The following is a 25360-nucleotide window of genomic DNA, read 5'->3' as shown; positions in this document are numbered from 1 at the left end:
TACATCAACTCCATCTCTTCCATCCATCCCAGTTGATCCAGGAATCCCTGGAAATCCTGAAGGACCTGGTGACCCAGGAAAACCTGGAGGTCCTACTGGACCCGGAGGTCCCATTGGACCTGGCTGGCTTGGTTTTCCATAATCAGGTCTGAAATCGAAATCAGGCTAATAAAATAAAAATCAGTAAGAATTAATAAACTGTTGTGTTGGTAGGAATGTTTCCAACTAAATCTGCTACGGCAGCCTATAATGGGGGTAAATACTGAACAGTGAACTTGAAGAAATGCCCGCAGTTCCTCATTTATAAAGTTATTGAGTATTCTGAAGCTTCAAAGTTACCTTGATAATGTTACCCTAATTCTACCAAAAAATACATAAGCCCTGTTTGATTCACCAGCACTTATTACAGCAAACAACTGCTGCATAACATTTGAACTGCTAAATAAAAGCAAAACCGTTCTGAGAAATTAAAAATTGAACATTTGAATAAATAGTTTCTATAGCTTTTATCTTTCCATCTAATGCTCACAATTGTGCAGTTGATTTCACCTAAAAATATTAAATGTATTACTTTTTCATTCTGAATCTCTTGTATATAATCAAAAGTCCCCCCGATTTTTGCAAATTATACCAATAAAGAGTGGGTGAGAAATTTGGCATTACATTATAGCGGTTGTAGAAGAAAGTATTTTTTTTTCATCTATCTTTACTTACATATTTATGCAATTACCCGACGAAAAGGCCTGTGCCACCCTAAGTCTCCAACAGATTGTAGCAAAGAAACAGAAATTGCCCCTCGCCCCCACCAACCCCTCCCCACCTTCCCACACCACCACCCACCCCCCCCCACAACACCCCCCCCCCCCACGCTCCCACACTCACCACCCCCACACCATCCCCCCCCCCCCCACACACCAACCATGCTCCCCTCTCCCACACCACCCCCTCACCCCTCCCACACCACCCCATTCCCCCCTTCCTCTCCCACTCTAGCCCCTCCACATTACCCCACACACACCACAAATACATTGTTTTCCCAGAATAAATGGTAAATTAACAATGGATGCAGAGCAGTATTGGAAATATATCCATCTTACTTGGAGAATAAATTGGTTACCCTAGATAAATCTATCCATCTACCTATACTATTACTAAAACGCTCATCTTGACCACTTCTGGTCTACATTGTTTTTAAAACTGCACAATAATGGTACCCTATATCGCTAGGATTTTTTTACCACCTTACTCACCGTTCCCTCTGCTCCAAGCGCATCAGGATTTGTTCCGATCGGTGAAATATTACAAAAGTTATGAAGGTTTAAAAAATCATGAGATGAGCAGATTGATCTGCCCGCCTGTCAGTCACCATGAAGGTAACGCCCCTTCCGGCACCCGCTGTCTGGCGGGGAGAATAAAGCTGAATTGGACTGCGAGCGGGGGCTGGGTTCTGCGAGTAAGGGTCTGTGCTATGCGAGCGGGAGCTGTGCTCAGCGACCGGGGGCGGCGAACAACACAACAACTCGGTTGCCGATGTGTACAGCCGGGGACGAGAGCTGTTGAGTGAGTCTTGACCCGGGGCCGTGAGCCACTGAGACTACACTCCCCACTCCCACACCACCCCCTCCTCTCCTCCCACACCACCACCTCCCCTCCCCCAGACCACCGCCGCCCCTTCCCACCACACCACCCCTCCACCCCCACGCCAACCCCTGCCCTCCCACACCAGCCCTCCCCTTCCCACACGGCCCCCCTCCCACACCACACCCTCCTCCCATCAACCCCCCCCCCCCCACCACCCCACCCCGTCCCACAACACCCTCTCTCTCTCCCACACCAGCCCCCTCCCTCACACCACCCTCCCCCGTTCCCCACCACCCCCCCCCCCCCCATACCACCCCTATCCCCCCACCACCCCTCAACCCCCACACCACCCGCCCCCACCCCTATCACACCCCACTACCCCCTCCCTCACCATCCCATCCCCACCCCATCCACACCAGCCCCTCCCCCCCCACACCCCACCCCAACCCCCCACCCCCAACTCCCACTCCCCCACCACCCACACCCCCCCCCACCATCCCCTTCCCCCCACCATTCCTCTACCCCGCCCCTAAACACCAGCCCCCCCCCCCCCCACCCCCCCTCCCCCACCACCCCCTCCACCCCCCCAACACCCCCCCCCCTCCAACCACCACCCCCCCCCCCCCCACCATCATCTTGATCCTTCCCCCACCATTTGCGCTCTACCCCGCCACCTTTCACCACCTACCACCCCCCTCTGCTCCACCCACCACCCCCTGCTCCTGGGGAACTCTTGCAAAGTGGACAATGGCAAATTGACAGCCTATTTTACACCTGTCACCTTTTTTCCCCAATACTAACCAGGATGAAACATAAAATCTCATTCAGTGAATTTCAATTTCATCACTCCCATCATCCCTCCATTTCCACCAGTCTGATTTTTTCATCTAAAATAGAGGATTCCACTTCAAGTCAATGCATTGTGTTTTTCCAAACGAAATTTGCAGCAAAAACATTACACACTATAACGCTAGGATTTTTTCATCCATCACATAACTGATGGAAGGCCACCCTTCTCCTCTGCTCCCCCCCCCCCCCCCCTGTCAGAGTGTCAAACCAAGCCATTGAAGCCACGCCGGGTTTGTTCTGGTGGGAACTGCGCTTGCAAAGTGGACAATGGGAAATTGACAGCCTATTTTACATCTGTCACCTTTTTTACCCTCCAATACTAACCAGGATGAAACATAAAATCTCATTCAGAGAATTTCAATTTCATCTCCTGGTGAGCATCATCTAGTGCTCCATTTATCATTGAATTCTGATTTTTAAGGAAGTATATATTAAAATAGAGGATTCAATATTCATGTTTCAACAAACAATTACATGTGTTAAGGTAGACAAAAATGCTGGAGAAACTCTACCTTCGATTTCCCAGCATTTGCAGTTCCTTCTTAAACATTACATTTTTTGTAATCAATTTTTTATTGCTTTAACAAACTCAGAACAAAGTGTTTCTAAGGAATGGAGAATTGTCACTGCAGCACAGGAAGCTTGGTGACTAAGTGATCATTACCAGATTGTCTTATTTAATGATGTTAGTTGGGAAAGAAATGTTTGATAGGATACTGGAGATAACTCCACTATTTCTTCAAAAACAGACCAAGGGTTCAGATCAATCTCACATAGCAGCTAGAGTCTTATTTTTAATCACCGAACAGGGTGGCATGGTAGCGCAAAGGTATAGTTGCTACCTTACAACGCCAGTGATCCGGGTTCGATCCTGGCTATGGGTGCTGTCTGTATAGTGTTTATACGTTCTTCCCGTGACTGCATAGTTTTTCTCCGGGTGTTCCAGTTTCCTCCCATGCTCCAAAGATGTACAGGTTTGTATGTTAATTGGCTTTGGTAAAAATTGTAAATTGTCCGTAGTGTGTAGGATAGTGCTAGTGTAAGGGGATCGCCTGTCTGCACAGACTTGGTGGGCTGTATCTCTAAACTAAACTAAACTAAACTAAACCAAAAGAGGGTATTTCTGGCATTGCAGTCTTCCACACTGTGACGAAACAGTCAAGACTTTGGTAACAAATTTCAGGCAGGACACAGCCCACAGGGACACATCGGATGTTATTTTCATCTTGATGTTGACCAGTAGAGTTTGTGTTATATACAACAAGGGTGAAATAAATTACATTTGTTCTTTTTCTCGGTGAATTTCAGACTGGAATTTTTCACCAGATTTTATGATACGGACTGGGAATACATCAGTTTATTTTCCATTCGTTAAAATCAATGGTCATAAACTCACAAGCCAGCAGCGAGTCTTTCCCTGCTGCATGCCACTGTGCTGTGCCAAGTATCAGTTAATTGGACAAGATGCTGTACCAGTGCTTGTGAAGTGAGTCTATTCCCACTAATGGTTAAGCAGCTTCAGGCAGAAAGTGAGGAGACTCCAAAAAGCAACCGTCAACAGGTACCACCCAAAATGTCATCAAACCCCAAAAGTCACTGTAATCCTAATCCAAATTAGCTTTTACTTTCTTTTGAGCCTGCGCCTGCCTGTGGCGACATTTTGCCAGCAGCTCAACAGAAGAGAATTATTTATAACTTCTGTCAACATAGATGGATCAGAGAAACGGCAGAAATCGGCAATGGAAAATCTGCTAGTGCACTTGAGAGCACCAGTGATATTGCGATCTCCCGCAGTTGCGGGAGCCCCCGACTGTAAACGATCCCTCGATCGCTGGAGAACACCCGACCCGACTGAGGATCACAGGTACAGTACCTGGAAACACCTGGAAGACCTCCGGAGCTGACGGGCAGGATCTTCCAGGAGGGACGGAGCTTTGCTGCCGTCTGCAAGGGAATCCCCGTTCCAGCGCAGGTTCGCAGAAACAGCAGGTGCGGTAAATACAGTACCTGGAAACAACAGAGAGGCCTCCATTGTGTCCAGAAACATGGCCGATGGGCAGGACTTCAGGTCAGACTTAAGCGCAGGGGACTTCGACCCGCTCTTCCTACCATCCTACTAGCCAATGTACAGTCCCTTGAAAACAAAGTGGAGGACTTAAGGGCAAGCCCTCTTTACCAAAGGGAGCTGAAGGAACGCTATGTGTTCTGTTTCACAGAGACATGGCTCACCCCCAGCTCCCCAGACTCAGCAGTCCAGCCTGAAGGTTTCACCGTCCATCGCATAGACCATACACTGGCATCTGGGAAAGGAGAGGAGGGGGCGTCTGCATCATGGTCAACTCTGCGTGGTGCTCAGACATGGCAGTCCTATCCAACTACTGCTGTCCACACCTGGAACACCTGGCTGTGAAGTGCCGTCCCTTCTACCTAATGAGGGGATTCACCTCCATCATCCTGACCGCGGTCTACATCCCACCCCAGGCTGATGTCCATATGGCACTGGGTGAGCTGCACACCATGGTCAACAAGCACCAGAAGGCTTACCCCGAGGTGTTTATCACTAAGCCGGGGGACCTCATAAAGCCAACTTGAAGAAATCGCTCCCTAACCACCACCAACATGTCTCCTGCAGCAACAGAAGATCAAACACCCTCGACCACTGCTACACGACCATCAAAGACACCTATCGCTCTATCCCTCGCCCTCACTTCAGAAAATCTGACCATTCAGCGGTGCTGCTTCTTCCTGCCTACAGGCAGCAACTGAAGAAAGGGGGTGGGAGGCAGAGGAACAACTCCTGCACTGTTTGAAGTCTGTAGACTGGGCAATGTTCAGGGACACGGAACGGACCTGAATGAATACGCCACATTTGTTACAGAAATGTGTGGAGGACTGCATCCCAACAAAAACCTTCCGAGTGTTTCCTAACCAGAAGCCTTGGATGAACTATGACATCCACATTCTTCTGAACATCAGATCCCGGGCATTCAGGTCTGGAGATGCAGAGGTCTACAAGATGACCAGATAAGACCTTGGTAAAGCCATCAAAAAGGCCAAAAGGGACTTTTGCTCCGCTGGAGGATATAATCAAATAACCATATAACAATAACAGCATGGAAACAGGCCATATCAGACCTACAAGTCCGTGTTGAACACATGTTTTCCCCTAGTCCCATCTACCTGCACTCAGACCATAACCCTCCATTCCTTTCCCATCCATATACCTATCCAATTTATTTTTAAATGATAAAATCGAACCTGCCTCCACCACATCTACTGGAAGTTCATTCCACACAGCTACCACTCTCTGAGTAAAGAAGTTCCCCCTCATGTTACCCCTAAACTTATGTCCCTTAATTCTGAAGTCATGTCCTCTTGTTTGAATCTTCCCTACTCTCAATGGGAAAAGCTTGTCCACGTCAACACTGTCTATCCTGCTCATCATTTTAAAGACCTCTATCAAGTCCCCCCTTAACCTTCTGCGTTCCAAAGAATAAAGACCTAACTTATTCAACCTTTCTCTGTAACTTAGTTGCTGAAACCCAGGCAACATTCTAGTAAATCTCCTCTGTACTCTCTCTATTTTGTTGACATCCTTCCCATAATTGGGCGACCAAAATTGTACACCATACTCCAGAATTGGTCTCACCAATGCCTTGTACAATTTTAACATTACATCCCAACTTCTATACTCAATGCTCTGATTTATAAAGGCTAGCATACCAAAAGCTTTCTTTACCACACTATCTACATGAGATTCCACCTTCAGGGAACTATGCACAGTTATTCCTAGATCCCTCTGGTCAACTGCATTCCTCAATTCGCTACCATTTACCATGCACGTCGTATATTGGTTTGTCCTGCCAAGATGTAGCACCTTACACTTATCAGCATTAAACTCCATCTGCCAACTTTCAGCCCATTCTTCCAAATGGCCTAAATCTCTCTGTGGACTTTGGAAATCTACGTCATTATCCACAACCCCACTTATCTTAGTATCATCTGCATACTTACTAATCCAATTTACCACACCTTCATCCAGTTCATTGATGTACATGACAAACAACACCTTTCACATCTCATCAAAGTTAGCCTTTCTCCAATCAAAAATCTCAACCCTAGGTCCAGTTCTGACCCTCTCCATAATCACATTGAAACTAATGATATTGTGATCACTGGACCCGAAGTGCTCCCCAACGCATACCTCTGCCACATGACCTGTCTCATTTCCTAACAGGAGGTCCAGCACTGCCCCTTCTCTAGTAGGTACCTCTATGTATTGCTGCAAAAAACTATCCTGCACACATTTTACAAACTCCAAACCATCCAGCCCTTTTACAGAATGTGTTTCCCAGTCTATGTGTGGAAAATTGAAATCTCCCACAATCACTACCTTGTGCTTACTACTAATATCTGCTATCTCCTTACATACTTGCTCTTCCAATTCTCGCTCCCCATTTGGCAGTCTATAATACACCCCTATAAGTGTTGCTACACCTTTCCCACTTCTCAGTTCCACCCAAATAGCCCTATAAGTGTTGCTACACCTTTCCCACTTCTCAGTTCCACCCAAATAGCCTACCTAGATGAGCCCTCTAATCTGTCCTGCCAAAGCACTGCTGTAATATCTTCCCTGACAAGCAATGCAACACCTCCACCTCTTGCCCCTCCAATTATATTATACCTGAAGCAACAAAATCCTGGAATATTTAGTTTCCAATCACAGCCCTCCTGCAACCATGTTTCACTGATCACCACAACATCATACTTCCAGGTGTCAATCCAGGCTCTAAGCTCATCCACCTTTCTTACAATGCTCCTAGCATTAAAATATGCACATTTAAGAAACCCACCGCCTCTTATTCTCTGTTTATTTTCTTCATTCTCCCCTAGATTTTGGGTCCGAGTGCTTCCCTTCTCTGCCACCTGCCTCACACTCTCTCTACTAGCTTTTTCTGTTTGAGTCCCTCCCCCCAACCATTCTAGTTTAAAGTCTCCCCAGAAGCCTTTGCAAATCTCCCCGCCAGGATATTGGTCCCCCTCGGGTTCAAGTGCAACCCGTCCTTTCTGTACAGATCACACCTTCCCCAAAAGTAGTCCCAATGATCCAGAAACTTTGATCCCTGCCCACTGCACCAGTCCTTCAGCCACGCATTGATCCTCCACCTCGCTCCATTCCTACTCTCACTGCCGCGTGGCACAGGCAGTAATCCTGAGATTGTTACTTTTTTGGTCCTTTTCCTTAACTCTCCTCCCAACTCCCTAAATTCTCCCTTCAGGGCCTCTTCTCTTTTTTTTACGTATGTCATTGGTACCTATATGTACCACATTGGATGGGATGGATGTTCGTCAAATGTGGCAGGGCTTGAATGCCATCATCTCTTACAAGACAAAATCAGGAGGCAGCTCAAATGTCAGCGAAGCATCACTCCCTGATGAGCTCAATGCATTTTATGCACACTTTGATAGGGAGAACACTGATGTGCCTTCCCGAGCCCCCGAGGGGGGTGAACCCTTGGAAAGCGTCTGGACCAATTGGTATATTGGCCTAAAAACCTGTGCGGACCAACTGGCTGGAGGTTTTACGGACATTTTCAACCTCTCACTTCTGAGGTCTGAGGTTCCCGCCTGCTTTAAAAGGGCATCAATAATACCGGTGCCCAAGAAGAGAAAGGTGACGTGCCTCAATGACTATCGACCAGTGGCACTAACATCTATCGTGATGAAGTGCTTTGAGCGGTTGATTATGGCGCATATCAACTCCTACCTTGACAAGAATCTCGACCCACTGCAGTTCGCTTACCGCCACAACAGATCAACGATGGATGCGATCACACTGGCTCTCCACTCCTCTCTGAGCCACTTGGACAACAGAAACTCATATGTCAGGCTGTTATTCATTGACTACAGCTCGACGTTTAACACCATCATCCCCTCCAAGCTGGTTTCCAAGCCCTCAGATCTGGGTCTCTGCGCATCCCTCTGCAATTGGATCCTCGACTTCCTCACCCACAGACCACAGTCTGTCCGTATTGGTGGAAATGTGTCATCCTTGGCAACAATCATCACTGGAGCACCTCAAGGCTGCGTGCTCAGCCCCCTGCTGTACTCACTCTATACTCATGACTGTGTAGCTGGACATAGTGCGAACTCCATCATCAAGTTCGCCGACGATTCCACTGTTGTGGGAAATATCACTGATGGTGACGAGTCAGAGTATAGAAGTGAGATCGACCGATTGACCAAATGGTGCCAGCACAATAACCTGGCTCACAACACCAGCAAAACCAAGGAACTGATTGGGGACTTTGGAAGGGATAGGATAGGGACCCACAATCTCATTTATATCAACGGGACGATGGTGGAAAGGGTCAAGAACTTCAAATTCCTGGGGGTGCATAATTCCAAAGATCTTTCTGGTCCCAGCACACTGATGCAATTATAAAGAAAGCACATCAGTGCCTCTACTTCCTGATAAGATTACGGAGAGTCAGTATGTCAAAGAAGACTCTCTCGAACTTCTACAGGTGCACAGTAGAAAGCATGCTGACTGGTTGCATTGTGGCTTGGTTTGACAACTTGAGCATCCAGGAGCAGAAAATAATGCAGAAAGTTGTGACCACTGCCCAGTCCATCATCGGCTCTGACCTCCCCACCATCAAAGGGATCTATCGCAGTTGCTGCCTCAAAAAGGCTGCCGACATCATCAAGGACCCACACCATCCTGGCCACACACTCATCTCTCCGTTGCCATCAGGTAGAAGGTACAGAGCCTGGAATCTGGTACATCCAGGTTCAGGAACAGCTACTTCCCCACAGCCATCAGGTTATTAAACTCGCCATCAAACAAACTCTGAACTATAACAGCCTATTTCACTTTATCTGTTTATTTACAGTGGCTTGCAAAAGTATTCATACCCCTTGAATGTATAATTTTCCTTCCACTTCACAATTATGCACCACTTTGTGTTGGTCTATCACATAAAATCCCAATAAAATACATTTACGTTTGTGGTTGTAACTTGACAAAATGTGGAAAAGTTCAAGGGGTATGAAAACTTTTGCAAGTCACTGTATGTGTGTATATGTATATGGTCTATGCTATATAGACACACTGAACTGTTCTGTATTTATGCTTACGATATTCTGTTGAGCTGCAGCTAGCAAGAATTTCATTGTCCTATCTGGGACACATGACAATAAACTCTCTTGAATCATAGTGATTACCATTCAAAACTTGGTACCACTCATTGAATTCCACTTTTAATAAAATAGAAACTACATTAACTTGCTGCAATCACTGAAACATTTCTTCAAGAGGTTCAGATCATTCTCTCCCAAAATGTTGATTCTACTGATAGTCTACAGACTAGCATGCAACTACTTAAAGAGACAGCATCTCATCTTGTGCTATGTTTTTCATTAGTCGTCACATGAGAAGTTGTTTCACTTACAAAATGCAACCACAAAGCTTTCAGATAAGATTTTAGGCAATATTTTTTCACTCCAATGTATTTATGTATGTGTGCATGAATATGAATGTGTACAAATATGACTATAACAGACATGAACATACTCTGTCAGGCTGCAAATGGATTGGATTTGTATTGCATTTGCATTCCTGCAAACAGAGACATCACACTGATGGATGAAAGTATAGAATGTGTGACTGAATGCAAATTTTCACCTATAGGTTCCTCATCTCAATATGTAGCTGCCTATCAGGGTGTGCAGATCTCTCCCTCTCTCTCTGTCTCACTTTATGGGAGCAAATTCCTATTTTCCTCACAGCTCTGGGAAACACCTCAAATTATTTTCCAAAGTTTGAACCACTGGTTGATAATACATCTTGAAAAGATATCGAGAAGGAGCATTACCGTTTTCTTTCTCTAAGTTTAAAGAAAGATAGTTTCAATGGTGAAATGTGGGGAAAGAAAATGAAACATTGTGCTTTAATGACATGTGAAGGGTTTTGCTGCAATCATTAATCTTTTTAATTAACCGAAGGAAAATACAAAGAGATTGATACTGTCTCCCGAATCTAAAGTACATACAAATGTAAATAATCTAATGGCACCTACATCACATGCAGTCAAGTAACCAATTTAAGAATTCTAAAGGATTGCACCAAGAAACCTGCATGCATTCTATTCTTTTTGTTTGTGCATAAATTGAGCTGCAACAAGGTATTTCATATGACGCACACTAATTCTAAAAGCTATTAAAACTGTCCATTACATCCATGAGAATGAGTTATGGAATATCTCGGAATTAGGGATAATTCTCTGAGAGGAAAAAAAATAGAAAAAGTAATCATTACTTCAATCTTAACAGTGCAAAGAACAAACACATGGGAAACAGTAGAAAAATACACAAAGTACAGTGATGATGATAGAAACTGGAAAGGAAAGCCGACTTATGTGCTGAATAATTCCTGAAAAGTAGGAGTATTAGTTCTTTCTTACCCTCATTTAGTAAAGAATTCATCATGACCTTCCTGACTCCGATCATAACAAATTAATCTAACTGGAATATTTCATATCACTCTCAAATAGGTGGCTTACCTCAGCTACACAGCAGTGCCCCATGAAATATAAAACATTCTTTTTTTTTTAATGTTTACTCAAGTTGAAAGAAAATAAATGAGTTGGCCAATGTTACATGGACAGTGACATGACATATTACTTTGAATATCAGAACATTTGTACATAATTTGTTCGCAGGCAAAGGTAACTTACATTGGGGAATTGCAATTCACTGCCATGAATGCACAAGCAAGGAGATTTAATTGCTTTATCATGGATCTTAAGGTCTCCACTGAGACTTGCCATTCTACATCATGTAAAACATGTTGGTATTGGTGTGTTATTATCATGTGTACCGACCGAGATATAGTCATATAATGTGGAAACAGGTCCTTCAGCCCAACCTGCCCTCGCCGACCATCTACACTAGTCCCACCGGCTTGCATTGAGCCCAAATCCCTCCAAACCTATGCTAGCTTTCTATCTGTCCAAATTTATTTTAAACATTACGATTGAACCTACCTCACCCACCTCCACCGCCAGCTTGTTCCATATACCACCACCCATTGTGTAAAAAAGTAGCTCCTCGGGTTATATTAAATTTCCCCCCTCACCAAAAACCCATGTACTCGGGTTCTTGATTCTCCTACTCTGGATAAAAGATTCTGCGCATTTACCCCATCTATTCCTCTCATATAATGATGAACATGTCTATCCAGACAACTCATACCATACGCGAGTACAATTAGATGCAAGGAGATCTGAAGGGAACAGTATGCAAAAAGTCACCATGCTCAGGTGCCATCCTAGTGTTAAATGGAAGTTTGTGTTTGCTGTGGGAAAGTTCAAAGGCTCAGCTCAGTTAGTAGAATATTGCCTTCATTCTTAAAGCTATATAAATTTCCTTTTTGACGTCATGAGCCAGAATTCCTCCATTCTCTATCCCACATGATATGAGCCACATGACATAAATAAATAATATGAATGCAGGGTAACCCACCATCATAGGGCTTCTTCTCACCGTATTTTGTCAAGCCAGCGGACCCAACAGTATGAATATTGATTTCTCTAACTACCCCTCTCCCACCCTAGTCATACTAGTTTCACTGTCTGTATAACTCATTATCACCTATCCCACAACCAACAATGGACCATTGTGGGCTCCACCTTCCCTTGATTATCATTGCTTCTGGCATATCTTCCATTCATTTGTCCTATATCTCTCGTTTCCCTTTCGCCTGACTCTCAGTCTGAAGAAGTGTCTAAACTCGAAATGTCACCTATTCCTTTTCTCCAGAGATGCTGCCTTAACCGCTGAGTTACACCATCTTTTTGTGTCTGCCTTCGGGTTAAACCAGCATGTACAGTTCCTCACTACACATTAATTAGCATTAATTAGCATTAGGGAAGTCTTGAGATTATGAAAGTTACAAAATGAATTAAAGTACTTTCTCTATCAATTACCTGCCTTCCAGGATATTTATTTCCTTTGTTGTATGGGACAAAGTTTTGAAGAATAGAAAATGTGTTTTACAAGACTTTGTGATAGAAAAAACCGAGGATGCAATTTGTACAGCAACCAGCAAGCAATGAGTCTGAAGGGTCTCGACCCAAAACGTCACCCATTCCCTCTCTCCAGAGATGCTGCCTGTCCCACTGAGTTTCTCCAGCATGTTGTGTCTATCTTCAGTTTAAACCAGCATCTGCAGTTCCTTCCTACACAATGATGTATGACCTCTGGTGGAGAGGAGGATTGGAGAAATGTCCAACAGCCAAATAACTGGCATTGAATTATTCATGGCATGAGGGAGCTGCTCTAGGCATTGAGCGAGCTTCAGAAGGAACAACATTAATTAGTTCATTAATTGCTTTGTTTGTTTTAAAGGATCGCAGGTGTCTCTGGCAATGGTAGTAATTACTAAACGTCCCTAATGGCTCTTAAACCGTTCTTTTGATTCCTCTTCCTGAGATATAAAGAAATACATTCTATTGATAGAAATAAGGCAGTAAAACTCGTCATCATTCTATTATTCTGGAGTTCAAAGAGGGAATGATGGAAGCTGGAGGATCACAATCTGGGAATATGAAATAGAATAATGTATAGGAATTTAAGGGGAATGTACAGGATTCCTCATCTAAAAAATATTTCACTTGCAGAATTGCAATGTCCCGTAACCTAATACAATTTATTGTTTTTAAAGTTGTAACTCTATAATGATTTATGAGAATCACAATCTAATATAATTTAAAATTATATGGAAATGTTTCATGTGATAACAATTTGATCAGCATGTCTCTAACAACTCCTACCAACTTCAGCAGATGCTCTGTAGAAAGCATACGGAAAGCATCGGTTTCTTCACAGTTTGGTTCGGGAACAGTCTGCCCAAGAAATTGCAGAGTTGTGGATGGAGCCCAGTTAATAGACAATAGGTGCAGGAGTAGGCCATTCAGCCCTTCGAACCAATATGATCATGGCTGATCATCCACAATCACTACCCCGTTCCTGCCTTCTCGCCATATCCCGACTCCGCTATCTTTAAATGCTCTATCTAACTCTCTCTTGAAAGCATCCAGATAATTGGCCACCACTGCTTTCTGAGGCAAAAAATTCCACAGATTCACAACTCTCCGGGTGAAAACGTTTTTCATCATCTCCGTTCTAAATGGCCTACCCCCAATTCATAAACTGTGGCCCCGGGTTCTGGATTCCCCCAACATCTGGAACATGTGTCCTGCCTCTAGTGTGTCCAATCCCTTAATAATCTTATATGTTTCTATAAGATTCCCTCTCATCTTTCTAAATTCCAGAGTGTACAAGCCCAGCCGCTCTATTCTATCAACATATGACAGTCCTGACATCCTTAACCTTGTGAACCTATGCTGCACTCCCTTAATAGCAAGAATGTCCTTGCTCAAATTTGGAGACTAAAACTGCACACAATACTCCAGGTATGGTCTCACTTGGGCCCTGTACAACTGCAGGACCTCTTTGCTCCTATACTCAACTCCTCGTGTTATGAAGGCACACAATCCAGACCCCCACCACTGACTTCATCTGTACTTTATTCTGCCTTGGGAAAGCTGTCATCATTGTCAAGGAAGATTGACACAAAATGCTGGAGTAGCTCAGCAAGACAGGCAGCATCTCTGGAGAGATGGAATGGGTGACGTTTCGGGTCAAGACACTTCTTCCATCATTATGAAATAATTTTTTCACTACAGTCATTGCCTCTTCTCCCCTCTCCCATTGGGCAGAAAATCCAAATGCTTGAAAGCATGTACCACCAGACTCAAGAACACCTTCCTGCCTGGTGTTATCAGGCTACTAAATGTTCTTCTATTAAGGTTGGGGGTTGTCACAATTTTTCAACCTTCCTTCATTGCAGGTGCTATACTTTTTTCTCTGTAACTAACACTATAACGCTTTAAAACTATATTCTGCACTCTGGGATTTTTTCTCTGTGTACTGCCTGGTGTACATGTGTATGACTTGTTTGTACTCATGTATAGTATAATTAAATTATTTGGGTAGCATGCAAATAAACCCTTTGCACAGTATCTTGGTAACATGATAATAAACCAATAATAATACCAATGCCAAGTCAACATATCTACGTATAAGAAAGAGGAAAGAAAGAGGTGGGATCACACACACACACGCACAAAGTCAAAGAGGAGAGAGTGTTGGAAAGATAAATGCAGGAGGAAGAAACAAAAGGGGCTACAGATTAGTGGGAAATGGAAGCACAAAGAAAAAAAGGGAACAATCACGTAACAAAGGATCAAGAAAAACAAAGTTTAAATTATAAAGAAGAAAAAAAGTTTAAAAAGGAGCAAAAAATCACAGAACGATACAGAAAAGCAAAGGAGACAGAAAGGAGACAAAGAGTTGAGATATAGAGATGGCAACCAGTCGTGGATGTTGTATTACCTGCTGTATGGATAGCTCAGCGCAGGATTCACGGTGCGCTCGTTGTGGGTCACAGTGAATCAACATCCACTGTAGTTCAAACTACAAGGAGAAATGAAAATGTCACAATTGTAATAAACAGGGTGTGCAGTCCTGATGAATGCTGTTGCTTCATGATGATGTTTTTTTGTTTGAGAACTGATCACTGAGCAAGGTCCTGATTAATGACATGCAGCAAGGAATATTGACTACAAACCATCTTAGAGAACACAGAGCGCTACAGTCTCATCATTATAGCACATGCTGTGCTTTAGTGAGTGAGACACTTACTCATAACAGTTCAGGAGTATCATTCCTCAAAAAAGTACATGCTATATCTACTGTGCTTTGGGGAATGAATATGACAGATTAAAGAATCCACTCAAATGGGTCTCTTTTTTTCAGAAATAATACATCTATCTATACTATTATTAAAAGTCTCATCTTGAGCACTTCCTGTCTACGTTGTAGGTTAACCATTGAAGAAGGGTCCCAACCCGAAACGTCATCTATCCTTTATCCCCAGAGATGCTGCCTGACCCGCTAAGTCAATGACTTTGTGTCTATCACTCGATTCTATCATTCAGAAAAAGGAAACTAACAAGCTCTGTATCCTCCCAAATGTTCTAAGGCAACATCTTTAGAATGAGGGAATATCTGACTAAAAATGAATCATGGCATTGTATAACCTCACCAGCACAATCAGCAATCTATGGGATAAATGAGTTGTCATTAAGTGGCACCCAAGTGTTGCTCTTTTTAGATTCTTACTTCGCTGCTTGTCAGTTCTTCATGCAGGAAGAAAACATATTTCAATCATTCTGAAACCTATGTAGAACCTCCACTCTTTCTTCAGGACCAAATCCCAGTATGCCCTCTAGAAACGTACCGATATTGCTCCTTGCTGATCTTGAAGGTGGGTTCAGTAGGGTAGGGAGCAAGGTTGTGCCCTAGGGAATATTGTTGGTGACAAATCTTCACTGGGTTCCATCAACAATGTGTCAATAGAAATTGGAATAAAATCCATCCCCCTGAACAGATTTGTCAAACTGATATCCAAGTTAGGCAGCTCAATACTGACTGTTAGAGACTGATTAACCAGTAAGCCCATTATTGAAAGCCATTTCACTGGGTGCTTTGATGCTGGAGAAGATGACATACACAACCATATTGGATCAGAAATTTAGGAAACTTGCACATATTTTGTGCTAATAATTCATCTTGTTTTTACTTCAGATATGCTTGGATATTCCTATGCTTTGCTTTACCAGACTGGAGATTCAGGTAAATACTCTATGAAGGATGTAAATACTCACTCCAGGATACATGGAAACGAAAGGAGCAAGAACTACTCACCAGAGATGCAAGGATTTGTAGATGCTGGGATATTGAGCCAAACACAAAATGGTGGGGGAACTCAGCAGGTCAGGCAGCATCTATGGAGGGAATGGTCAGGCAACAATTCTATCCAGACAAAAATTGTCTCCTGTCCATTCTCTACTCAGATGCTGCCTAAGCCGTGGGGTTCCTCCGGCACTTTGTGTTTTGCTCAAGCATTATACAGTATTTGATTATAGCCTCAACCATAATGATCAAGAGAAAGGTTAGCTTACCACTACTGATACTTCCGGGTTTGTGTCCAGACGCCCGATCAGAGTATCACCATCGACATCAACAGTGCCCTTTGGTTTGATGGACTGGGATGCAACATGATGACAGTCCACGAATAAGCTGACAGTGTCCCTCTCCACGCCGACTAGGATCTTATGCCAGTCAGTGTCAAAAATCTGTGAAACACCTTGGAAAACAGTAGATTGCAAACTACTATCCGAGCTGACTAAATAAAACTCCAAGGACTGCGTGTCCCCGTTCAACCTTAGGCCAACTTGCTCATTGGCATTTTCGTCCACAATCTGCCACACGTTCCACACTTTGTTAACTGTGTTTTTTGCCATCCTGAAGGTGGTGACAAAGGAATAATCTTCAGGCAATCCCCGTGGGTAAATTATTCTGGAGGATATCAAATGATAAGTTACATTAGATGCAGCAGGAGCCTTCAACCTTCACAAATTCAGTCATTCAGTTGTATTAGTTGTTCTAATTGTCTTCACAAATGCATTAAGGTATAGTAGATGTACATCAAAAGAAGTAATGTTTTTATTTGCAAGGCAGAGAACTTGACTAATATGCATGTTGAGGATACAGGTTTCTGCTCAACACTGTCAAAGTACTATTAGTGACATTTCTGACTCATTTGCTTCTATTCAACACGAACAGCCAGATTTAGTTGGAGCAAGTAACCTCAATCTTTTTAACAGTACCACATTTGCAGATGTTGAGCCTGTAGCAGTGTGTGGAAATGTTCAATACTCAACAATGTTTGCCAAGCACTGTTTCAGTTTTTAAACTCCCTGGAAAACTTTTTGACAGCGTAACATCTGGAGGGTCTTGACAGAGTGGATGTGGAGACGATGTTTCCTTCTGTGTCTAGAACTATGGGGTTATTGTTTTAAAAAATATATGGTTTTTCCCCCCATTTAAGACAAAGATGAGGTGTTTTTGTTTCTCTCTCCGAGGGTTGTGTGGCTTTGTGATTCTCTTCCTCAAAGACTGGTTGAAGCAGGGTGTTTGAATAGTTTTTGAGGAGATGAGTAGATTTGTCATGAGCAAAAATGCACCCAGAAATTTTACCTAGAATAGGAAATCAAGAACTAAAGGACATAGGTTTGAGTTGAGAGGGGAAAGATTTAATAAGAACGTGAGGAGCAACTGTTTGGATGGCTAGGAAAGGTTTAAAGGCATTTGGGCTACACACGATGGGAAGGTGGGAGTAACATAGATGGGGCATAATGGTCATAAGTTCATAAGTTCTTGGAGCAGAATTATGCCATTAAGTCTACTCCACCATTCAATCGTGGCTGAGCTATATTTCCCTCTCAACCAGATTCTCCTGCCTTCTCCCATGGTCAACATGAACAAGTTGGGCTGAAGGACCTGTTTCTGTGCTGTATGACTCTATGACTTTAAGAGAGTGAAGGGTTACTCTGGCTAGACTGAAATGCAGAATGCATGTAATAGTCACATCGGGCAAGATTACATTGCATGGCAAAACAATCTCGAGTCTACTCCCGCTCCTAATTTGTAAATTCCTACCTTCCTTAACTACTTTGACTGACCGCTTGGCATCATTTGAAGCCATATAACTTGACACAACGAAGGTATGTTCAATGCCACTCCATTCCATAAGCTTGCAAATAACTGAAAAAAGCTCTTGAGGAAACTTATGGCATGCACATGCAAACCTTGTCCCATATGTAGTTTATTGTAAGATTGTGCTTTTTTTTGTGATGGAAATGCTGGTACAATTTATTAGTACCTCTAAAAAGTTAAAATCTAGACTAATGTACAGCAGACAATAATATTGTGTGAACTGTTATGTATGTACCTTTTTAGCTACATGAAAAAGCACTAATTATATAAATTTTATAGGCAATATACTGTACGAGAGGTATTGATAGGGTAAATGGTCGAAAGGGTATAAGGGTATCAAAAATAAGGTGACATGGGCTTAACATAAAAGGTAGGTGTTTTAGAGGAGATCTGAGGGGCATTTTTGTTTTACTGAGAGTGGTTGAAATGTCAAATACATTGCCAGGGGAGGTCGTGGAAGCAGATTCAAATACTATATTTAATGACCACTGAAGATACAAATACTATATTTAAGATGAAGATACAAATACTATATTTAACACTGAAGATACAAATACTATATTTAATGACCACTACAGCAATTTAAGTGGGCATGAAAGGATAGAAACCTAATTAGAGCAATGAGATGAGTGTAGATAGGCAAAAGGTTCAGCATGGATGTGATAAGCCTAAGAGTCTATTTCTCTGCTTTACAACTTCACAACTTTGACTTATTTAGAAGTGGTACATGATCCCAATGTGCTTCACTGCAATCCAATTTGAAGACATATCAACTTTTATCCTTTTTCACTGATTTGGCATCTAATGTCATAATTCACAATATATATTAATGATTTAAGTGATGGAATTAAAAGTAAAACTAGCAAATTTGCAGATGACACAAAACTGGGTGGCAGTGTGAACTGCGAAGAGATTGCTAGGAGGTTGTAGGTTGACTTGGACAGGTTGAGTGAGTGGGCAGATACATGGCAGATGCAGAGTAATGTTGTCTATTGAAAGTAAACACGCAGGTGCAGCAGACAGTGAAGAAAGCTATTGGCATATTGGCCTTCATAACATGGGGATTTGACTATAGGAGTAACGAGGTTCTTCTGCAGTTGTACAGGGCCCTGGTGAGACCTCATCTGGAGTATTGTGTGCAGTTTTGGTCTCCTAATTTGAGGAATGACATCCTTGCTATCGAGGCAGTGCAGCGTAGGTTCATGAGGTTAATCCCCGGAATGGTGGGACTGTCATATGAGAAAAGATTGGAAAGACTGGGCTGGTATTTACTGGAAATTAAAAGGATGATAGGGGATCTTATAGAAACATATTAAATTATAAAAGGACTGAACAAGCTAGACGCAGGAACAATGTTCCCAATGTTGGGGGAGTCCAGAACCAGGGGACACAATTTAAGAATAAAGGGAGGCCGTTTAAAACTGAGATGAGAAAAAACTTTTTCACCAGAGAGTTGTGAATTTGTAGAATTCTCTGCCATAAAAGGCAGTAGAGGCCAATTCACTGGATGAATTTAAAAGAGAGTTAGATACAGCTCTAGGGGCTAGCAGAATCCATGGATATGGGGAGAAAGCACGGGGTTACTTATTGTGGATGATCAGCCATGATCACAATGATGGTGCAGGCTCGAAGGGCCAACTGGCTTCCTCCTGCACCTATTTTCTATGTTTCTATGTCACAGCTTACAATCTCTTATCAGACTAAAGGATTTGCCTAGGAAAAGAACATTGTGATTTCTTGGTTCTAAACACTATTGCTTATGAATTTGAACATAATTGCACCTGCTCCAAGTGAAAGTGTGAGAGGTATATGCATGTCTCTTGATCACCACTACATGTCCTATCACTCCATTACACCATGATGCGATGCATCATATTCAACCTCAACATGTTTACTCTATTGTAATGAATAAGGAGAGCTTCCCTTGCCAATTTTTCTTGCATTTATCATAAGCATTTTGTCACTCCTTCATCCATATCTTTAGTTTTTGTTTAATTGTTTTTCATTATTCTTGATGACTTAGATCCAACATCATTCTTTAACCAAATGTTTCTGGAAAACGCACCCATTTATTGTCTACTACCCATATACATGTACCATCACAGCTGTCTTGATAATGGTCAACAACAGGAATCCATCCCATTTGACTTTTGCTAGGCCATAGGATCACATAGTTACCATGTGCTCAAAGTTGAATATTGCCCCTGAAGAAAGGTAAAAACAGATCTTGTGGTTGGCAAGTGGGTGGGGGAAGAGTTGTGGGAGGGCAAGAAGCACAAATCAACACATCCTTATCGGGCTCCCTTTTCTACTTCATTTAACAGTGTGACAAGTCCAACCTTATGCCTTAAATGTTCAGAAACAGAGGAGCACAGAAAGCAGTGTAGGCTATTCAGTACCTTGGACCAGATTTAGCAATCAATAAAATCATGGCTAATCCATGATGTAATTCCATGTGCCTGATTTTGCAAATTCCAAAAATCTATGAGTCTTTAAACTTAATAATTGACCTAGTCCTATGAAAGAGAGTTTGGTACCCTATGACTGTAGACACAATAATGTTGTTGATTCTGAACTGGCCTTGCTAGCCATTTAGATGAAAGGCAATTCAGGATGAAGATCAAATGCTATCCTTGACAATAATGCTCACATTGCATGAAATAATAATTTTCTGTTCACCTTTTTTTCTCTCTAGTGCAGTACTAATCCATGAGTCACAGAGTAATTCATCACAGAAACAGGCCCTTCGGCCCAACGTACCCATGCCGACCAAGGTGCCCCATCAACGTTAATCACATCTGTGCCAGAGGGGCCAATGTCTCTCTTAATTAAAGTATTGCAATTACCCATCTACGGTAAAGCTACTTAGAACACTTAGTCTGATTTTGTTTATTTATCTCAGTTTATTTCAGTTCCTCTGTTTATTTCGGTTCCTTTACCCCAACATCTTTGATCGCCAGAAGCTGAAATTATCTGTTGCGCAGTTTTCCAAATGCATTGAAAAGCAAAATGCTGCAAATTAAACTTAAAATAGAAATAGACAATTCTGAGTCAGACAGTATCAGTGGAGAGAGAAATAAAAGGACTGGGACGGCTGTGGTGCGAATCCAACCCCAAGGAGAATTGTTTGGATGAAAGTTAATCAACATGAAATAGTAACACCCTTTCTTTATTTTTCACCATTTGAGTACATGCTGCATTTTCTGCTTTCATTGCTATACGTTTTTGCTATTTATATAATTCATCGAAATTCAATAACAACCTCAATCAAAAAGAGAGCTCAGGGTATAATTCCCACGTTGAATTTCCTCAATCTTCAGCTTCTAGATTTTATTCAATTTCTTTTGCATGCCAGTGTTGTTGCATCTGATAATTAGATTCCATGCAAAGGAATTTGTAACAACACAGAGGAGTTCAAATGCCCTGCACCACACTCCTGTTCATACCAAGAGGAGTGGAAAATTTACATGGTCGACATCTTCATTAAAATTGATGACATGGAAACATTTTTTATGTCATTGAAAGTTTATGAAATTGTGGATAACGAGGAAGGTGGTTGCATAGAACAGAGAACATAGAAGTGTACTAGATGGGCTAGGTGAGCGGCTGATCTTGGCTCACCTCAAAGCAAGCCTCCCCCCCACACTGGACCCCCATCAGTTTGCCTACTGGGCCAACAGGTCTACAGAGGACGCCATATCGGCGGCCCTACACTCTGCCCTGACCCACCTGGACATCAATGACACCTACATCAGGATGCTGTTCATTGATTTCAGCTCTGCCTTTAACACTGTCATCCCTGCTAGCTTGATCACCAATCTCAGCGGACTTGGCATCTCCACCTCCCTCTGCAATTGGACACTGGATTTCCTCACCAACAGACCACAGTCTGTTAGGGTCAACAACCTCACCTCCTCCACTCTAACACTGAACACCGGCGTCCCACAGGGCTGTGTGCTCAGCCCTCTCCTCTACTCCCTCTTCACCCATGACTGCATCCCTAAGAATGGCTCCAACGCCATCATTAAATTTGCCGTCGACACCACGGTGGTAGGACTGATCAGTGACAACGACGAGTCAGCCTACAGGGATGAGATCCAGCACCTGACAACCTGGTGTGCCAACAATAACCTCGTCCTCAACTCTAAGAAGACAAAGGAAATTATTTTTGACTTCAGGAAGAACAGAGGGGGCAGACATACCCCCATCCATATAAACGGGACTGAGGTGGAGCGCGTCTACAACTACAAATTCCTCGGGATACACATCTCGGAGGATCTGTCCTGGTCCCTCAACACCTCCAAGCTGATCAAAAAGGCGCAGCAGCGCCTTTACTTCCTGAGGAGGCTCAAGAAAGCTCACCTGTCCCCCCAGGTCCTGACCAACTTTTACCACTGTACCATCTAAAGCATCCTGACCACCTGCTTCACGGTATGGTACAGCAGTTGCACCGTAGCGGACAGGAAGGCACTACAACAGGTGGTGAAAACCGCTCAGTACATCATCGGTGCCCCGCTCCCTGCCATGGATGCCCTCCACCGAAAACGGTGTCTGAGACGGGCCGGGAAGATCATCAAAGACCCCTCCCACCCCAACCATGGACTGTTTGCCCTCCTCCCATCAGGGAGGCGGTACAGGAGCCTCAGGTCTCGTACTAGTAGGATGAGGAACAGCTTCTACAACAACACTATCACATTGCTGAACTCGGAGTCCCGACGATAGATTTCTCCAGTCTCTCCGTCCACATTGTTTGCTTATTCTGTATTTTTATTTCTATATTGCACTATTACTACGGACTGACGCTAAACTGCATTTCGTTGTACCCATACTTGTATCTGTGCAATGACATTAAAAAAATTGAATTGAATTGAACAGGCCCTTCAGCCCATGATGTCTGCATCAAACACAAGGCAAAAATTAAATTGATTCATTCTGCCTGCATAAAATCTATATCCTTATAATCCTTGCATATTTATTCCTATCTTAAAGGCCACTTAAATGTTACAACCACATTTGTTTCCAAGAATATAGTGCAAATAACACTGATAATAGTATTTGCCAGAAAATACTTCAAGGAATCTGTGAAACTCTCTTCTGTGTGTAGAGAAGCAGTGTTGAAAAATCTTGTTTACCCTGGGTCGGTGATGGCAACATAGCTCACCTTGACAAGCAAAACCATTTCTAAATGGTAGCAATCATATCCTGAGGGGTATGGATCTATCATCCTGCTTTAAGCACCTGGGGGATACTTTTCACACTCTCAGGTTAAAACAATGCAGCAGTCAATCTTGTAGAAACAAGGAACTGCAGATGCCGGTTATACAAAAAAAAAGCACAAAGTACTGGAGTTACTCAACAAGTCAGGTAACAACTCTAAGGATGATGGATTGTTTACATTTCAGGTCTGGAAGAGTTACCAATCCATGTTCACCAGAGATGCTCCCTGATCCGTTTAGGAACTCCAGCACTTTTTGTCTGCAGATAATCTTTATCAACATGCCACCAATAATGATTTCCTTTAAAATTAATTTCCATGCAGCAGGATTACTAGTTAGTAGAGTTCACACAGATTTTGAGAGATGTTTCCTACCTCGTTGGGATTTCAAAGTTGGCCTCTCTGTCAAGTCTGAAAGCAATCTGCAGTGGAGTGGAACCTTCCACTCTCCTCACACCCCGCAGCGGTATTGAATCCAATTGGAATTGGGTGATAAGATCAAATCCTGACAGGGTGGGAAAGCAAAAGATTTCAAAGAAAAAGCTGTAGATAGAGGATGTCTGAAATAAAACCAGAAACTTCTGGAAACACTTAGCAGTGTTTAAGGAGATAACATTTGTGGTGGTTCATCCTTTGACAGAACTGGTGATCACATTGAAATGTTAAACTGTTTCAATGTCTGCTGATGTTAAGTCCCCTATTAGGTATTTTGAGCATTTTAAAACTTTTATTTAGTGTTGAAGCATGTCATGATAGTTTCAATGACTGAATGGGGCTTCTTCAATGTCGGTGTCAATTCCATTAAATGGATTGTGCTTCATGTATAATTAATGTTTGGCACTATAACAGAGAAATGTGCAGCATATTAATGGGTGTCGTATATTTTAACTGAAAGCTTGGCACCTGCACAATACAAGATGATGGCTTTAACATTTCCAGCAACCAGCATTCATCACTAAAATGCCTACAATTTGGAACCTTTTATAACAGCTTCTGATACGAACAATAAAACTAATACCTCATGTTTCCTGGTGACTAGAATTATGCGACTTCCATAATCAAGCAGCAGTGTGTTTGCAATGGTTATTGAATGACTTTAAATACTGAAGTAAATTTCTCCATCTCAGAAAATAAATGTATTTCTTGGATGGCAACGTTCATGGTCCAGATTTCATGGTCCAGCCTCTTTGAGGGAATAGTGGCAGAATGTTCACCTGCATTGAAGAGGGTGGGTGGTAAAGGTTGGAGGTAAAGAAAGAGAAAAATGACTGTTGCAACCCCCTCAACTGCAGCAGTGGAGTGAATTAGCTGCCTGTGCTACACCTCAAAAGGAGTTTATGGATATTTAATCCAAAGTCACAATGAATACAAGACCCTTCCAATGTCTTCCTCTGTGAGTCTGTGTCAGCATACACAGTTCAGATTGAAACAGAAGTTGATCATCTGAGAAGATTTTTGCTGTTTGTCGCAAGAGGCATCCAATGTGTTTCTTGTGTCATCTTGTGTTTTGTGACTGTTGGCATATCAATTTTCCTCTTGGGATAAATAAAGTTCTATCATATGCATTTTTGGGCAAGGTTCTTTCAACATACAAACATTTACCTGGCAAGTCATCTTGTCCGATCCTTATATTAGGACATACAGTGTTGTCATCCAGACCATTGTAGTTGATTCTCTGTTCTACAGCTAGATAAAAGTAAATATGATTAGAAATGTGGATGGTATATCATGTCATATCTACATACATTGTGATTGAACAGTTGCTGAAATGCAGATTCCACAACAGTGATAGGATCATCTCATCTAGTTTAATATTTCAGTGCAGTACTGAACAAGTTTACTGTCTGTGGTGAGGTCTTCTGGAAGTAAACTATTTTCTCAGGTGGATATTAGAGATCTTCTGGCACTCTTAAAAATACAAACTATTTATCATTTAGTTATTTTTGTTTAAAGATCTTCATGGTGCATTGCATCAGGACGGCTGGAAGTAGCATTAAAGGGCCTGTCCCACTTTGGCGATTTTTCTGC

At 42.7% G+C, this 25360-nt stretch overlaps 1 protein-coding gene across 1 annotated transcript in view; it reads right to left on the bottom strand.

The window, feature by feature from the left end:
* LOC129696034 (collagen alpha-1(IX) chain-like) overlaps window positions 1–25360 on the bottom strand; it is a 159920-nt gene that overhangs the window by 110054 nt on the left and 24506 nt on the right. The window contains exons 4-8 of the mRNA XM_055633443.1: window positions 24935–25018; window positions 23708–23837; window positions 16521–16917; window positions 14890–14970; window positions 4–165 (exon numbers count right to left, since the gene is read on the bottom strand). Of these exons, the coding sequence (XP_055489418.1) occupies window positions 4–165; window positions 14890–14970; window positions 16521–16917; window positions 23708–23837; window positions 24935–25018 (854 nt within the window). The remainder of the gene's footprint in view (window positions 1–3; window positions 166–14889; window positions 14971–16520; window positions 16918–23707; window positions 23838–24934; window positions 25019–25360) is intronic.

Source organism: Leucoraja erinacea, chromosome 4 (assembly GCF_028641065.1).
Source record: "Leucoraja erinacea ecotype New England chromosome 4, Leri_hhj_1, whole genome shotgun sequence".
In the NCBI taxonomy this organism is placed as follows: domain Eukaryota; kingdom Metazoa; phylum Chordata; class Chondrichthyes; order Rajiformes; family Rajidae; genus Leucoraja; species Leucoraja erinaceus.
This window is presented reverse-complemented; position numbering and strand designations above follow the sequence as displayed.